This window comes from Arvicola amphibius, chromosome 9 (genome assembly GCF_903992535.2).
Source record: "Arvicola amphibius chromosome 9, mArvAmp1.2, whole genome shotgun sequence".
Taxonomy (NCBI): Eukaryota; Metazoa; Chordata; class Mammalia; order Rodentia; family Cricetidae; genus Arvicola; species Arvicola amphibius.
In genome coordinates, this window is record NC_052055.2 from 11,756,933 (window position 1) to 11,776,539 (window position 19,607).

The following is a 19,607-nucleotide window of genomic DNA, read 5'->3' on the forward strand; positions in this document are numbered from 1 at the left end:
TCTTGACATTTACCAACCCTAATTACTTCACAGTGGGCAGAAAGCAAACTTTGAGCATTTTAAGCTTCATATAACAACTGGAGCTTAAATTAGAAGTCAAAACAAAATCTAGGTAAGATAAATTACTTTGTTAATTTTAAAACCTTAAAATTTATATGAAAAATTTCTATATTCATATTTGTTGGCATGTCATATAGAAATTAACACGTCAGCCAATTGGATACAACTTCAATATGTCTGCAGAAACTATGCTTACATGAAAAATTGAGACTTTCTCTGCAAAATAGTGAAGACAGTTAAATTGTAAGTTGTTTTATTTATAGATATTTTCCTTTCTTTCATGCATACCAGATGGTAATTTTACTGTTTGATGAAGTCCATTTCTTTCTGTATTACCTTGTTGTAGCAAAACTCTGCTGTTTTTGATTTATGCCTGTATCCCTTGTGTTCAGTGTACTAATTAAAGAAAACAAGGGTATGAATTAGCTAAAGTTATTGTGTGGTCTTTTCCTTCCTTCGTTCATTCATTCCTTCCTTCCTTCTTTCCTTTTTTCTTTCTTTCATTCATTCTTTCCCTATTTACATCATTTTTATCTTTCCTTTCCTCAGAACCCTTCCCAATACCATTTCTTGCTCTCTTTCAAATTCATAGCCTCATTTTCATTAATTATTCATATCTATGAACATTTTCCTTAAATACATAAGTACAACCTTCTCAGTCTGTACAAGGTAATTTGTAATTTATATGTATGTTTTCAGGGCTAATCATTTGGTTTGAATAACCCATTGGTATGCCCTTCCCCCAGGAAGTGTTTTTTTTTTTTTTCACTTTTAGAATTACTTATTTGTCTCTGGCTACCAAGACATATGTCAAGCATATATGCTTCCATTGCACTCAACGTGAAATATCAGTTATAATTTTCTGAAAGATATTAAAGGATAATGACAGCTTGTGTCATATAGAGATAGAAATAAAGAATGACCGCATGTTCATTAGTTTTCTATAAAATTACAGAACAAGAGGTGGAAAAATAAAACAGGCGCACACTGTGACTCAGGAAATGAAATGACAGTCCACCCAAGGAGGAAGTTGTTCAAAGTTTGGAAGCTCAGGACGGGGTTTGCAGAACACAGGCTTCCTCAGCTGTGGGACAGCCACTGTTACAGAATCTGTTCTGCCTTGCTGTGCCCAATAGGCAATGTGGACTCTTAGAACAGAGCGGATGGTGAAGCACAGGTGGGTTTCAATACTTTGATTAATAAAGTCCTTTGTCTTTGACCTGGGAGCCTCCTATTTCCTCCAAGCCTCTATTTCACAGTGGCAAGCTCACTTCAAAACTTTTGTGGAGAGCAAAATCATATGTATTTGGTGGTGTCCTATTTTTCATTCTTTTGATATCTCTAAAGCTGTATGGAAATTGGGGTATTTATATAAAATATAAAGTTATTCACCTACACAGTTCACTAGTGCAAACCCAAATATTTTTAAACAGAATTATGAATTACTAATGTTTAAATGACCTTATATTTCTTTAAAAATTACTTATAACAAATGTATTGAACATGGATGGAGCTGAAGAACAGAATGTTTCCTTTCATTCCATTTGCATGTTTGAATTTAGCAGTTCAGAAAGAGATACCGAAAATGCAGAGGTAGTTAAATTTCCAGAGCTGTGTCTTATGAACACAGCTCTCTGAATGCATGACTTCTCCATGCTGAATTTAAATCTAATTGTCTGACTGCTGTAAAAATGACTATCACACACAGAAAAGAGAAGTAATCAAATTTATGTTAGTCTCTGAAAAATAAATAAAGCATTGTTATAAATGTAAAGCCACGATGCTCCTACTTCTATTAAGGTTACCAGGAAAATGCAATTCTTTAAAGTGAATTTATCGATCACCGTTCACAATGAATATTTTAAAGTCATTTTCAACTACGAAAGGTATGGAAACAAAGGGGTGAAACTTCATACAGAACATATTTATTTACAAATAGCTAGTCCAAAAGGAAAATATATTGCTGCCATCACTAGATGTAATGTGGATGCAGGTAAACAAGTTGGATCTGCGTAACTTATATGAAGTCAACATTGCCAGGAAAAAAATACTAAATAAGTAAATAACGAAAGGCACACTGTGCAGTAGATATTAGCAGAAAGGAAGACTAGAATCTCTGAATCACTTGTTGGTTCTATCACGACTGTAAAAAAGGATATCAATGCTGAAACACTCATGAAATTGTGGAGCATTTGTACATAAGAGGAGATTCACTCAGGTTTTTTTTTTAGCAATTTGCATTTTATTTGAGAGCAAGACAACATAATAAAATAGAACTGGATATTACTACTTGGCCAGGCAATGTTAAAAAGACTTTCATCTTAAGGGTCGAGTTGTACTGTTCTGTTCGTAGAACAAACTGAAGAGAGTTGTGGGATATTCTTTCATTCCTTTAAAGTCATAGGGCCTATTACTGAGTATAAAAGCAAACCCACACTTAAAGGTATTTATAACATCCATTTTGGGAACACCATATAAAATATTATACTGTGAAAAGATTCAGTATCTGAATACATTTTGGCATATAGATGAATATAAATATATCTTTTATATGTACAGACATTCATATAAATATGTAGGATTTTAAATGAGTGCTTGAGAACATGGAAAAACATACAATGGTATTGAAATAATTCTGATAAGCAGAAGAATATAATTTGTTTTCCCTTTTGTGGCATTTAGGGGAAGATAAAAGATTGATAAGAATTTTAAAAATGGATAAATCAAATGTTCTTTAAAAGTTGAGAAGACATTCTCCATATTTACCCACATTACTCAGATAGCTTGATGATATGATCCCTAGTCACTCAGCCACCATTTATAGCTTGTTTAGCAGATACCAGTATGCTCCTTGCTAAGGAATATCAGAGAAGACATCAGCTCCTAGAACGCTGAAGATCAATAGCATCAAATTTTACAAACATTGTGACCATCTAAAATTCATGCTAGACTTCCATTTTTTTCCTATGCTATCATAGTTTTTGCTGGCGAAATACAAATGGGTGAACTTTGTAGAACTTTCTAAATAAAAATAAAGCTACTCACTAGTATTTTTATTCTTTATTTTAATCACTTTGCTGATTTTTTTCCATAGCTTCTAAAAGCAGTTGAGGATCAAGTCGGAAGATGGAGGCCTTTAAGTTTTCCAGGACTTATGGTGAGCAGAGCCAACCTATTTAGTAGCAGCAAAACAGGGAATATGATATATATCATCATTTTTAAACCTACTATGATGATATTTTCTTATTTTTAGTGTCATATGATCTTGTCCATTCTATCAATGTATGAACCAGACAAATTTTACATATTAATTCAGAGGTAACTTTCAAGGTTTCTCAATATTACTTAAGATTTTACTTTTCATCCTAAACTGATATTATTTTATCAAAATGTCTGCATAGATATCTATTATAACATTCATCTTGAATTGAATTGTTTGTAATGATACAAGTCCTTAACCTAAGTTTTATTAAGAAAAATCAATGACCAGGCGCATCAGCTACTCCGCAGGATCACACCAGTGGCAGCCTTCACCATCTGCTGTTTCTGTCTCCTGGGGATCTTGTGGATATTCCTTCGCCTTCTCCCTCCCATGGATCCATGTCCATTGTTTTGTACCAGATACTGACCTCAGCAGGCCACCCTCAATAATGCCAGAGCAACTTCCCCCAGGGCAACAAGTAGGTTGATGTTGATCTCATACCTCTCCTCCTTTTCCGTCATAGCCCATCTTCCAGTTTTATCCTCAGCTCTTTAGCAAAAGACTTGGTGGAGTCTCCCGTTCCCCTCTGATGCCATCCCCAATGTCTCAAAGATTTTCTCCTCCCAACTTTCCTTCCTCATCTCATCTCATTATCCCAGCCTCCGACACCAGTAGACATTCCGTGGGAACATAACAGCTGAATGTCTCAGAAAAAGAGGTCCACAAAACTTTCCTACCAGGCACCACAGAGCCGTCACACTCTCCTAATGTCCAGAGAGGAAGCAGAAAACAAGGACCAAAACACTCATCCAAGAGAGACAAAACCAGATACCTCCAAACACAGGCACTTAGACATTCGTGTAAGGACACAACAACAGACAGGACACTATGTCTCTGTTTGAATCCAGGGACAAAATGGGCACAGAATATTCAAACACAGCTGAAGCACAAGAAAAAAAGACTAAAAAAAGAACTAGTATAACGATAATGGAGTCCCTTAAAGAAGAAATGAATACATATCTTAAATTAATCCAGGAAAATACAAACAAGCAGCACAGGGAAATATATAAGGCGGTTTAAGACCTTAAGATGAACGTAGAATTAATGAGCAAATAAAAACTGAATTTAATGTAACTAGATCTATGACACCCAGCAAAATAGACACAGTCATAAGGATCTCCCCACCAAAGAAATAAGGACCAGATGGTTTTAGTGCACAGTTCTACCAGAATTTCAAGGAATTCTTGAAGAGATTTTGGATACAAGGGGCATACTTAAAGATAATAAAGGTAGGTTACAGCAAGCCCATTGCCAACACCAACTTAAATGGAGAGAAATTCAAAACTATGCCACTAAGATTAGGAATAAGATAAGGTTGTGCACTCTCTCCATTCTTATTGAGCATCATACTTGGAGACTTGGCTAGAACAAAAAAGACGACTAGCAGAGATTAACTGAATGCAAATTGCAAAGGAAGAAGTCAAAGTATTGATTACTTGCAGATGATGTGAAAGTGTGCACGAGTGACTCTAAATCTTCCACTAGGGTACTTATGTGACTGATAAACACTTTCAGTAAAGTAATGGATTCAAAGAAAACTCACAGAATTTCTTAGTCCTCCCATATACAGAAGGCAAGCAGAGTGAGAGAGAAATCAGGGAAGTACCATCTTTCAGCATAGCCTCAGATGACATAAACTCTATTGTGGTAACTCTGATGGATTAAGTGAAGGACTTGTGTGATGAAAGCTTCTATTGGGAACTATTATTTTCAGGTGTGTGACTTTTTTATGTTGCATCTGGTTAACTGTGAAGTTGTGATTCTTTGCCTATCTAAAACACCTGATGGTCTTAACAAAGAGCTGACTGGCCAATAGTGAGGCTGCAGAAAAGATAGGTGGGGCTAGGAGACAGAGTATAAAAAAAGAGAAGAGAACCCAGGACAAGATAACAACGAGAGGGGGGCACCCAGTCAGTCACCCAGCTACTCACGAATTAAAGAAAAGAAAGGTATCTAGCAATAGAGAAAGATGAAAGCCCAGAGGCAAAAGTTATTCAGGATAATTTAAGTTAAGAAAAGCCAGCAAAAAAGCAAGTCAAGCTAAGGCTGGATATTCATAACTAAGAATAAGCCTTTTGTGTTCTTTATTTGGGAGCTGGGTGACAGGCCCCCCAAAAAGTCAAACTGGTAAAACATCACTCAACAACCTTCAGAACTTTGAAGAAATAAATGAAGAAATATCAGAAGATGGAAATAATGCCTATGTACATGGATTGGTAGAATTAACATAGTAAAAATGGTTATTCTACCTAAAGCAATCTACAGCTTCAATACATTGAATTTTGATGCAACCTTCATCAAAATTCTAGCACAATTCCTCACAGATATAGAAAGGACAATTCTCAACTTCATATGTGAACACACACTCTAATAGATTAGGAAATAATCTTACTAACGTGTGTTCTTAAAATCCACCCTGCAAAGACTCAGCAAAGTTAGTTAACATTAACATCTCTAATTAATTAGGTAAACCACATGCATTTTGCATTTGTGTTTGATCATCATCATAGATTATGTTGGGAAAATGGGAACATAATCGAGAGTGAGAGATTGTACTGAAGTAAAATTACCATTAATAGAAATTTTAGGATGTTCTGGGTTATTACAGCGATGTTATAGAGATGTTACAGAGAAGGGCTCTTTTGTGAAACTTGCAGGAAATTAATGTCCAGTAACCACAGATTTACTATCTGTGAAGGAGATGATCATGCTACTTAGTGATCATTTTTAATTAATGTGAACAGAGGTGTTCTTACATGTCTAGAATTCTGGTCTGAATGTGGACTTTAGAAATATTGTACTAGCATTGTTGTTATAATGCAAAAAAAAGGTTATCAAACTTATTCTCTAACTACAAAGTTGTGTGCATATTTGTGGATGCAACCATCTTCCTGGTGCTCTTTCCTTTATGTGAGGCACATAAACATAAAAAAGCCAGTTCATTACCAATTGCAGCTACGTACCATTTCACAAATGCTCAATCATACCTACTGTCTTAAATAGAGCTTGAGATCAAACTCTAATCTCATTACTACATGGTTTCAAACACTTCCAAAATTAAACAAGCAATAACATTGTAGTTGCCATTGATATGTCTATTTTCCTAAAACAATACAAACTTATATGTCCTTGTATACAAGATGCCTGACCCTTGCTCCTGAACCTAAAAAGGGCCTCATATGTACTCCTTGAAATCTGTGACGCTTGAGAAAGAGATTGGTGAAAAGAAACAAAAAAAGCAAAGACTACTAAGATATTTAATTTAAATGAAGTAGAGGAACAAAATGGTTTAAAGATATAGGTTATTGTAAGATGTACGTGTGTCATTGTAGAACTTGTTGGATGTTATTTGAAGAGAAATGTTAGATACTTTTAGGCAAGATTATAGAAAAAGGCTATTAGCTGGGAGAGAGCTCCATGGTTAGGGTGCAGGCCACTGTGATGAGAACAGCACAATACAAGTATTACTGTTGAGATTGTGCAGTTCCTAAATGTAGCTATGTTCTCAAACTGAAGTTACATTGATAATGACATTATATCTGTTAATGAAATGTTATAAACTTGTGGTATATAAAACATCTAAAAATAATAGCCATTTTAGAAATAAGTGTGAGAAATATAATCCTACAGTTTAAGAAAGGCTAAATTATAATATGCAAATAACATTGTATTAATAAGTAAAAAGCTATAAAATAAAAATAAGTATAACTTAAGTATCAATTATCTAATAATAACATTAATATAAATAAATGATACCTTTAAACTGTAATAATTGTGTCTTTAAATGCAGACATACTTTAAAATCTAACTTTAGAACTAAGGTTTTTTTTTGAATAATAAAATATAAAAGGATATTAGGAGCACCTTAATGTAAAAATATCCTTCTTTTTATTGTATTTTTAGATGATTAATTTGTAGGCCAGATTTCAAACAAATAGCCTAACAAAACATTCACTTATTTAAACATAAAACATGGGGTAGAACTAAATATGTACCACTGGTTTGTACAGCGTTTGTCTTGGCCCACGGTATTAGGCACATGTGTTTTGATTTAGATTGTTCTCTAAAGATGGCCCTTAATCATCTTCTCAGTATCCAGATGTGGTGCTGCCTTGGGTAGCTCATTCCCTATGCTTATGTTACTGATATGATTGAAGATGGACAATATAAAATTATGCTGTGATTGCTTTACAGTGTGTTGCAATGATGAATAATATACACAATTATTTGTGTTGCTTTCTTTCAGTTTAATATATTATAATCTAATTATATTTTAGAGATGTGTTTATACTGTCAAGTGAATGAATGTTTGATTTAACACTGCCTCCTAGGATCTAAGAACTCAGAACTTGACATTCATACATAAAAGTCGTTCTTGGTTTCTTCTAATTCTCATGTTACATTCCTTTATTATCATTTGCATCATTTTCATTTATGTTATTCTTTTACATATAACACCTTTTCAGCTGTTTCAGCTACTTTTTAAAAGTTAGCTATAAATTAAAGAACGTAATATGTGTCCTTAATTCTTAAAGCATGTTGATTACTTTGGTAATTACCACTCACAGAGAAAGTGGAAAATGAAGACATCATTGCCCTAGTCACAGGTATATATCATGAAGAAAAATTAGACAAATAAACAAAAACTAAATTCACTTCGTGAAAATTCAGAATTTAAATCATCTAATAACCTCACTATTAAAAGAATATTATTCACTTTTTTGTGTCAGATGCAGAACTGGAGAACCTTGGAAATCTGAGATGAATTTTTACTTGTTATATAACTTTTATCATAAAGGAAATGATGATTATGTGTATGACCTTTGATAACTGTAAAATTTTTCAAGTGACCATGCATCTTTAAAATCTATCTGTCTTTCTTTGGGGAGATCAAAGAAACCTTGCCCTCTCTTAAAATTGGAGGTGGGGGAAAGAGTGTGTGGAGGGAGTGGGAGGAGAGTGGGAGTAGGGGAGGAAAAGTGGGAATTTGGATTGGTATTTTTTAAAAGTAATAAAATAAAAAAAAACAAAAACAAAAAAGAAACCTGTATCAGAAATTTTTCACCCTCTTCACTTGACTCATGATCTGATAGGTATAAAATACTATTTTCATCTTCATTGCTACAAAATACACATTTTTACATTCCAGAACATGATAAAGGGCCATTTGCAGAGATTAAATCAATGGGGAAATGAACAAAGTCGTGTTAAGGAGTTAAGAGCAATGGTGAAAGAGAAAAAGTTAAGTGGTGTGAAGTACAGCATCACTGGACAAGGTAGGACTAGAAATACAAAGAGGGTTAACAAACACCAACCACTTTTTAAAATGTCATTTAAAGACCGACTACTATAGAAGCTTTCTAAAATACATTCATATTTAAAACATATATATATATATGTATATATAAAATCAACACACATATATAATCAGCACACACACATATGTGTGTGAGAGAGTATGTGCTGATTACAACCCAAATTATTCTCTAAGTTTTATGTATACATTTGCACAAGTCCCATAATCCTGAATGGCAAGAGAAACTCACATTAGTAAACACTTCTTTCATTTCTTTATTTATATTTTAAGAAACTATCTTTTCTCATTTTACATATCAATCCCAGTTCCCACTTCTTCCCCCTTCCCTCCCTTCCTGCTTCTTCCAACTTCCCCCCATCCAGTCTCTTATCCACTCCTTAGAGAGGGTAAGGCTTCCCGTGGTGACTCAACAAAGTCTAGCACATTGCTTTGAGGCACTACTTTCATTTCTTAAAGACAAAATTTACCTATAACAAATTTTAAAACATAAAGTTATAATAAAGAAAAACTGCTCCTGAGTAAAGTGTCTAAAGAATATATTTACAAATTTAGTTAGAAACTTACTTTTGTGCTTCGGTATTATTAACAGATGTTTGAATTATGATGCAACTATTTTATGTTTTAAATAATAATTCTGGTTTCACCAGCCACATCTATTAAGTCGGTTTTATGGTTTTAAATATTACATCTCAGCATGCTTGTGTGGGTATGTGTATTTGCATATTGCATATTGAGTAAATGATATTCTTATTTTCTATTGCTTTTTAAGATGGTTTCCCAGAGATTGGACATAGAGTCATATAAATGCAATAAATCACATCCCATAAGTTGAATTACTATTTTTACAGCAAGATGTTTGTTGTAATTTATATAAGGAAAGTATCTACCAAAAATTTTAGTCCTATTTCTCCTTCTCCAACTCTCACTTTTCATGACTAAAATATAAATTCCGCATTTTGGTCTTAAATTTTTTTCTAGAATTACTTAAGATTTCTGTCAGGACAATAGTATGTGCAGCAGATCAGTCTGCTGTTGTTTCTCCATTAGTTATTTTCTTATCAAATTTTGGGTGAGAGATACTTCTATATCTAAATACGACACGGAAAGCTTTCCACTCATAATTACTACCTGAAATTTATCTCACTTTGTCAGAGTGTACCGTCTTCCTGATAAGCCTTTTACATATCTGTGCTGTCAAATATTTAGTGAGAGTCACATTGTACCAATTGACTGTATCACAACTGCGTTGCTAATGTCACACCTCTTCCAACACGATGGCACCAATCAGATCAAAGCCTTCTCCATCAGTCTTTTGTGTGCACATACCATTTGCCTGAGCACTGCTTTTCCTGGATTTCTATACGAAGACCTTAGACATACACATGACACAATAACCTTTCAAAATTATTCAGGTAGTACAAATTCATAAATTCCCAATACAAACTAAAGTTATCTAGGGCTCATTAATTATGTATTAAAACACCGATTCCTCTATAACAAAGGGCAGGGTTCAGAAGAAGCACTATAATTCATGAGAAACTTCTGTAGTCATACTTGGAGTACATTACTCTAAATGCTTTTCTGGATGCAGAACGCCAATATGAGGACTTTCAATGTAAATGTCTGTATTCATTCACCACTGCTGAAACTGCTCTTAATGTGTACAAAGTATCGAGTGCACTGGCTTGAGAACATAAGCTGCGTGAGAGCTCATTAGGAATGAACATCACAGAAGTGTCTGTCAAAGGAAAGGGGTGCAAATTTCAAGTGCTCCAGGTGTGAGCACGAGCATTAAGTTTTACTTTCGAGATGGTTTTGCTTAGCAGGCAGTTTGCTGCCTTTTTCAAATACTCGCAGATGTTGCTGATGAAGTCGCTCCTGGTTTTCAACATAATAACCCTTGCTCCATGCCCTCTAGGTTGATATGACATTTGTTTCTTTTTTTAATTAAACTATCATTGCTAGGAAGCAGCAAAGAACTTTCAAAGTAAAGGTTTCATCAAGGAAAGAGCCTGTGTAAGCGCCATGGGAAGCAATGAGCAGATCATTACAGAATTATTAGCCCCCTGCACAGTTATAAATTAAAGAATCAGTATGCTATTGAGTGACAAAGAGCAGAAAAGGAGGTGTAGACTAAGCCATGCTCAGTATTCCCTTTTGAACAGAACCATAGTGTAAAACTCTGGAAAGACACTGGTCTTCCATACTTTAAATTTTAACAGAAGTTTTGGCTAGTGAGGGATAAAGCTGAGTATGGAAACTTAGATCATGTGCTCTAAGTACGACATAGAGACTATGCTTAGCCAGTGAATATTAGTAACACAGGAGAACTACTTTTGAGGCTGGAAAGGAAAATTTGTACTTTCTCCATGAATTATTACTTCGCTTAGAATGCTCTTGCACTATATAGTTGATACTTTTAGTAATCCTTTCTGAATCCTTCACTTAAGTATCTTTCCCTAGATTAACTTCCATCCTCTCAACTAGGAGACACTAATGCGTCTTTCATCAAGGTGCCCAACCATACTAAAGACCCTACCATTAAATCAATTATCACACATTATTGTAATTGCTTGATTACATTACAAATCTTCCCCTTTGGACCATGGGCTCTTAAAGTCAGAAGTTGTTTCTTAATTAATCTTTGGTTCCTTAGCATATAAAATACTGCTTTTAACACGGTAGGATTTAATGAATATATTTGAACGAGTAGATGCACTCATTAGTTTTAGTAGTCAGGAAAAGAAAAGGTGAGCCTGGAAGACTGAAGCTCAGCGACAACATTTCCCGACACAGAGAATGTGCCTTTTTAATAAATTAGGCTGCAGAGTGTTTGATGAAAGTCAAAGTAATATGCCTGCTGGATCTTGGGAAGCAGGAGCAAAGAGGAGAGTTGTATACTCAGGCAAATAATAATTGAACCTTGGAATAGAAAGCTAATAACAAAAGGAGGGAAGCACTGGCTCTAGTATTAGCCAGGATGGATAGAGAGATACTTGATCTCCCTTTTGCTGTTTTCTAATTGTGTGTCTCTTCTTAAAGGGACGATAGAGATGAAAAGATAAGTGGAGTGATTGCGCTAGATGCACATATTTTAGCGCATACACTAAACTGTAATATGTTCAAGGGTATAATCACATCTGCTTACCTAACAAGGTCCTGGAAGAGACTTCAGTGACTTATAATACCATTTAATATTAATTTAATTTTGATTTTTATATTTCTACTTAAATCTTCATCATTTTAACCAAAGCAGCCATTCCCAAGTTCACAAACGATCTTTGTATCCTGAAGGATCTAATCACTAGGTGGTATTTAGTATTTAGTAATGAGTATTTAGACCACAGTAACATCTTTTAACTCCAAACTCTATTATCTGAATTGAAATGGGCAAGGAGTCCCCAATCAGAGATTAATATTAAATATTGTTGATGTTGATCCTTTGTGAACATTTAAAATATTTCTTATCTCTAATTAAAGTCCCAATAAAACACTGACTTTTAAATGTTCATAAAATAATTTTAGTGAATGATTTGTATGCTTCTGTAGAATACACTATATGTATTCAAAGTTCCATATATGACTTTGTTTCTGCTCACTATGTGAGAGATTATCCTATGGTAAGTGTAAATTAATTATTTGTAGTTTCAAAGTATGATGCTAGGTCTTTGGAAGAGAGAGTGTGTGTATGTGTATGTTTCAAAACTGGCTTCCCTACTAACCTTCTTAAATCCTGAGACATTTATGCATTGGCATTCTCATATGTCTGCACATCTTTTGAACATATTCCAACTGACCTTTGTGTTGGACTATCATTACAGAGACATCTGTTTATAAAACAGTCTAATGTCTTCCCGCAGAGCTGAGGACAAAATTTGCTTATAGCCTTGCAAGAGAGAGATAATGGCTCCCCAGAGATCAAGTAAGGGCACACTGCTACACATGGCCATGGACAATTCTCATTCATACTGAGAAGGCTTTTTTTCCCATTATGTGAGCGGATGTTTCTCACCTTTTTTGTTTCATGCTATAGAATTGGAAATTGGAGGTTGTAAATCATAGATATTGCAAAATTTTGACATTTTAAATCTTGGTTTTACTGTTCATTTAAAAAAAGTGTCATTATTTTTAACCTAAGAATAGCATTTCTTTTGTGCCATTGATAAGACTGAAAAGGAAAACTTTTCAACCAAAATCTCAGACCTTCATAATTTCTACACTTGTTATTTAAGTAATCTTGACTTTTTTATATCTGAAGTTAAAAATCTGTTTTTTATTTAACAGATACGATGCTTCTGAATTCTTTGTCTGTTTGAAGTATTTGGCACAAAATTAACTATGATAATCTTAGCAGTAGCAGAAGTATCAGCAGAGGCAGCAGACAGCAATACTAGGGAACCACAAACACAGAGACCAGCTTGGGAAGAATCTGGACATGTACCACACACAACAATAAACAGCAAGTAGAGGCAGGAATATTTAGCATTGCTACAACTATAGCAGTTAAAAAAAAACCTTATTTAAAAAAAAATGAGTCATCTCATTGGCTAGAAGGACAACTGAATTCAAATTTTCATATGTTATACCTGAGACCAATCATATACTGATTGAGACAGCTGGCAAAAGAAGTTAGTTCTGTCTGGGTTATAAACACAAATATTTAGAAGGTAGTTTAATAATCACATCAGTCCATTTGGAAATAGCAATAGCAGCGGCTTCCCTATTTGGGTTCATGAATTCCATACTATGGGCTTTTTACAAGATTTTCAGTACCAGTCGTGAATTTTCTTTTGGGGTCAGAATTCAAAATCCATTCAGAAAACTATTAGGTATATCCAAAAGAATCATACCACTATTGTAATAATGGATACAGTTTGCCTGGTTTGGAAGTTGTATACTTTATATGGTCTTAGTCAACTACTGAGAATAAGTGCTGTTGGGTTTGCAGCTTTGTACAGGACATTTCCACCAAGCAACCAAAGGAAATATCATATGAGAAGATAGAAGAACGTAAAAGCAGGAGAATGGGGAAGGGCACCATGGAACACTGTCTCATTGGTACGATAATCCTGTTTAGCCCATGAACTCATAGCCGCTTTAGCTACCTGCAGAAGATCAAGCCTGATCATACTTTGTAACAGGTGGGAGAGGACTTCAGAGGGCTTGCTTGCTCCTGAGAAGATACTGGCAGTTAGTGGTTGGTATAGGAAAGAGAGGATCTTCTTTCGCTTTGAAATTACTGAATATGTTTCCCATGTTCTGGTAAATAACATCCACAACCTAATTAATGGTAATTAAACTTGGTAGGCTTCATATATAACACATAAACACTTGAAACTAGAAGGAGGCCATTGGGGAAAAAATAAAGACTTTTGTGAAGGGAGAGAAAAGATAAAGGAGTGAGGGTGAATAGGATAAAATTAAATTGATATACATATATAAAAATATATAAAAAGTGAGAAGCTATCCGTGGTTGACTTCATTGGTTAACAAGCTATTCATCTGCATCCACTTGCTTGGTGAAAACTATTTTATATGTGCAGTTGCACATTCCTAGCTTCAACTCAGTGAGGAAAAAGAGAAACGAATCTCAAAAAAAAGATGAAATACAACAAGTAAGAAAGAAAGCCCAGATAACAGTGTTGATCTCCAGAACTTCTGTGGACATGATTCAGTCTAGTACATAGCTCATGATTAATACAGCTATTCTCCAGACATTAAACATTTAACTCTTATGAATGCCAAAATTTTATAGCATCGATATATAACTATAAAGTAATATTTTGCAATTATCCTACACTAAATTATGTGAGAATTTGAGAAGAATCAACAACATAGACAATATTTCTCAATTATTGTTTCATTGATTCTTCTCAAATTATTTATTTATAATGATCATGATTGCTTATGCAAGAAACCCTGACTTTCAAACAACATAAACTCTGTATATTTTCTAATGCGAATTTGAAATTATGTATGCCTGCATTGTATTGCAAATGCCCAAATATCTTTATAAATACCAGTATTTCCATCTACATTAAAAATACTTTTGTTGTAGCAAATATTAGGTATGTTTGCATATTTAGTATTCAATACCTACTATGAATAGATGATAGAAGGTAGAGAAAGCTATGTTGTAGAGATGGATAATATGTAGATGATAAATAGTTAAGCTTAATAGTTTCTTTTAAAATGTTTCATTATATTAAATAAATTTTCAAATAAATTTTGAATATATGTGCATGTGTGTGTGTGTTATTTTTACCTCTGCAGATGGGAACAGGAAAATCCCAGGAAGCTGTATTAACTGAGTTGGCTATACAGGTCAGTTGAGGATGGCCATCAAGGATATAACCAGTCACACAGCTGTAACGAATCTTGTCCCCAACATCAAACCTTGTACCATACAGTACTCCTTTGGGTGGAACTCCTGGATTTCCACAGGAGCTACTCTGCAATTCTGTAACACAGAAGGAAAAAAAAGAGAATTTAGAGTTACTTAAATGTATTTTAACCCTTTATGATTATAAAAGTCCATCAAAATGCGATTATCATTTTCCTGTGGAGAAAAGTGGATGGAAAACTTTGCATGATCTCTTTCAGTGCAGCGAAGAGTGACCGTGAGAATGCTAATAAATTTTGGTGCTTTACAAATGTCCTTATTTTTCTATAAAATTTTAGTTTTCTTACATTATTTAGTTTTTGTACCAGGATTTGCAATTACTATAATATTATAGATTTTCTAAAGCTGAGATCAACACAACTCATATGGTATCTTCAAAGCAATATTTGAATGACGGAGCAGATGAGATGTGTGCTTCTACTTATGCTAAACTACAAATCTTTACCTAGAAAACATGTACATTTTGAGTAAAGATATTTTTATTTAAATGATTAAAATATACTGAGTAGAAATGAACATATATTTAATGAAAGAAATTTGATTAATATTCAACTCATTTATTTAATTTGATCTGGATATTTGATAATAATAATAGTAACAAATGCAGGACCTAGCTCATTTAAAATGAATCAGTAAGATATCCCTGAAGTATCAATGAAATAATTTCAGAAAAAACACATATGTGTATATAAATATATTAAAATTACTATTGTCACATTAAATTTGCATTGTAAACATTAATCAATTAAGCTAAAATTAATTAATGAATGAAAAGGTAATATTCCAGTTTTAATAATTAGTTTAGTTACTGGTGCTATACAAATGCTTATTTCCCAGAAGGGATAGTTTTATTGTAGTTTAGAGGCAGTTAAATATTAGGTGAGATAATTAAAACTATACAGGATTAATATTCTTTTCAAATTTCAAGAATCTGATAATAAAAGTGAATCATGTTCCCTTTTTATCCTGTTACTATTCCATGTGTGGCATTAATAAGTTCTTGATAAAACCATTATGTCAATCAAATTTATTATAAACTGCAATTACCTTGATGTTATCAAAATATATAATCATGTATAACAATAGCTAAAACTTGACAAAAATGGAATTATGTACAGACATGGGTTTGTAACTCTCTATAGCTTGCTTCTAATAATTTTGATAATTTCTTTATGTTTTTGTTTTGTTTAATTATGTTCTATGAATAGAAATGAGAAACACTCACTTTGTTGTGTGTGTGCGCTCATGCACGTTTATGAGTGTGTGTGTGTGTGTGTGATAATGTGTGTGTTGTGATTATGCATGTGCATTTTTGAATGCTCATGAGTGTTCATGTGGAGCCCAAAGTGGGTGGCGGCCAAAGCAGAATTGATAATTTTCCCTACTACTCCTTTTCTTGTTGCTTTGAAACATTCTCTCACTGAAATTGAAGCCCATAATTTTGGCAAAGCTTTCTCACCAGTGACTGGATTCAGTGGCACAGGCAAGCATGTCACAGTATTTACAAGGGATTCAAACTTGAGCATTCATGCTTTTACTCACAATTCTAGCTCCCTCAATTCTTGCTGTGTTTATAAAGTTGAATTAATTTTCCTTATTCTTTTTGGTAATGCTAATGGAAAGACTCACTGTTTGAGGTCATTGTATTTGATTAAAGAATGAAATAAGAATGATGATCTCTGAAATAATGACTTGTTTTGGAGGTAAAATATCTGCTGTTATAGTTATTTTATAATAACTATAACAGTTTATAAAAGTTATTTTAGATTCCACAAATATGGAAAATTAATGGACCTGGCTAACAATAACTGGATATCAAAGGTTTGTGAACATAGTAGATCATCATCATAAAATAATATTTGAAAAATATTTAAAATATCACTATTCAAAGTTATTTATCTTTAAAATTTCAATTTATTCACTCACATTTTTTTTTTACCATTTTGTCCACAATTCTTTAAAGACATAGTCTTTATGAGGAATTCTAGAAATCTTTAAAACAAATTTATTGTCTTTGGATTTGGACAATTAAAAAATATTCAGATTAAAGAGATGATTCGGTGCTTTAGAATGTTTGCAACATAAACATGGGGAAAGGATCTTTGTTCCTACACCCATGTAAATATCAAGGTGTAGCTGCAGATTTCTTTAGATCAGAGTCAGTGGTGGTAATGGAGAATACACAAGACAGCCAAAATATTGCACACTTCAGTCTGAGAGTGAGAAGCAGACTCAAGAAAAGAGAGAAGAATGAAATGGAGATAAAACTTAATGTGTCTTTCTAACCTTCACACACATACATATGTGGTTTGTGTGTGTGTGTGTGTGTGTGTGTGGTGTGTATGTGTGTGTGTACATGCAATCACACCTCAAACATATTGAGCGGCAGAATATTTTTAAATGTTTCATTTTCTGTAACAGTCATATGAATGATACTTGCTGGAATCGATGCTCAGGTTAATAAGTTTTGATAAATGGAATTAAGAACTCAATCCTTTGAGAAGAGTAACAAAGGAATACTTTTAATGAAACTACCACTTTTGATCTTATTTTCAATGCCTTCTCTTCCATACACATTCTAAAAATAATTAAGGTCAGGACTTCAATTATCATAAAGTTATATATCTGGGAGAAACAGGAATTTCCATATGCTTTCACAGGAATGGATGTTGGGAGGGAAAGGAGAGTGAAAATAACAAGTTGCTTATGGCTTGTGTGCTTAGTTTCGACTTATATTTAAATTAACAAGTGAATGTTACCTTGGAAGAGAACTTAAAGGGAAATTAGGTCATATACTACAGATGAAGTAAATGAATAACAGAAAAGTGATATCATCACAAATTACCTAACCTCTGTTCTTGTGACTGAATAATATCTAAGCCCATAGACTCATAAAATTTATGTTTTTTTTCCGAATAAAGCCCAAAGAATATGGTTTGGCCACATGTCTGCTCTTTGTCATTTAGAAGTCGACACTGTTGCGTGACCTTGTGTTTCAATTGAATAATTGATATAATATTAAATATGATATCATTTACCCTTAATCACCCATCACAATTAATTACATTTCACATTCAAGTTCTATAGATATTGCTCATGGAATCTATAATTTGTTCTTTTTCAAATTTTTTTGTTGTTTTTCCAGTTTATTTATTTTTTATTAAAAATTGCCATCTCCTCCTCTCCTCCTCCCCCTTCCCTCCCCTCCCCTCCACCCATACCCCTACTCCCTCCCTCTCCAGGCCAAAGAGCCATCAGGGTTCTCTACACTATGTTGAGTCCAAGGTCCTCCCAACTCCCTCCAGGTCCAGGAAGGTGAGCAACCAAACTGACAAGGCTCACACAGAGCCCGTCCATGTCGTAGAGACCAAGCCCATCGCCATTGTCCTTGGCTCCTCGGTCAGCCTCCACCATTAGCCACTTTCAGAGAGTCCGATTTGGTCGCATGTTCCATCAGTCCCATTCCAAGTGGACTTGGTGGTCTCCCATTAGTTCTGTCCTGCCGTCTCAGTGGGTGAACGCATCCCTCATGGTTCTGACTTTCTTTTTCATGATCTCTCTCCTTCTGCTCCTCATCAGAACTTTGGGAGCTCAGTCCGGTGCTCCAATGTGGGGCTCTGTCTCTATCTCCATCCATCGCCAGGTGAAGGTTAAGGCTCACAGTGAGCCCGTCCATGCTGTTTCCCTCTCAGCTTTCTATGTCCAACAAAAGTGAAATGGGAAAAGATCATGAACAGTTACATTATCTACTATTCTGGTTGATTGTTATTATTTAATCATCTGTGTGTGTGTGTGTGTGTGTGTGTGTGTGTGTGTGTGTGTGTGCGTGCTATACAGATTGTATGTATGCATGTTGCCAGGTGTGTTGACACATATCTCTGTGTGTGGACAGTGTGTATAAGCATGCTGAGACCTGAAGTTGACATACGGTATCTTCCTCTATTTACTTTGATTAATTTTTTGAGGTGTGTTCTTTTTCTGATTCCAAAATTTGCAGATTTTTGCTATTCTAGTTTAGTAGGTTGTACTATAGAGTCTCTGTTTCTGCCTCTAGAGGACTGCTATTATAGATGGGTGTCTTGCTCATCTGGCTTTTAAATAAGTTCTGGGAATGAAGGTCAGTCTTCCTGTTTGTGGGAAGTATGTTCTCAACATAAGTGGCTCTCCATTCTCTTTTGCATTCATAGTCTTGAACTAAAATCAGAGTACTGCATGCTAGAATGCTAAGTTAGTGTTTAACAAATCACACAGCTAGGCTACACTAAGGTTTAGAAGTTCTTATCAGTCTTCAACAATAAGAGTGAGGTAAAGTTGAGGTCATTAGTTGAATAAAAAATATGAAATAACCATTGCATATTTTTCGAGTGTTTACATTAATGTCATCATGTTTAAATATCGGAAAAATACTGCAAAGGAAAGCAGAGGTTTAAGTGATTCGTTGGATTCCTAAGTCATTTATCAAATGTAAATGTCAGGTGGCCTCATCATATTTGCAATTCATGGCTGAATTTCTGAATAGCTATATGTTCACTGATGATAAAAGCAGTATATGTTGACTGAAATAA

The 19,607-nt window shown here is 34.2% G+C and overlaps 1 protein-coding gene across 3 annotated transcripts in view; it reads right to left on the minus strand.

Moving 5' to 3' along the window:
• The window catches only part of Csmd3 (CUB and Sushi multiple domains 3), a 976,820-nt gene that overhangs the window by 751,236 nt on the left and 205,977 nt on the right, over positions 1–19,607 (minus strand). For all 3 annotated transcript variants that reach the window (XM_038342099.2, XM_038342098.2, XM_042055667.1), the window contains exon 4: positions 14,905–15,099. In XM_038342099.2, the coding sequence (XP_038198027.1) occupies positions 14,905–15,099 (195 nt within the window). The remainder of the gene's footprint in view (positions 1–14,904; positions 15,100–19,607) is intronic.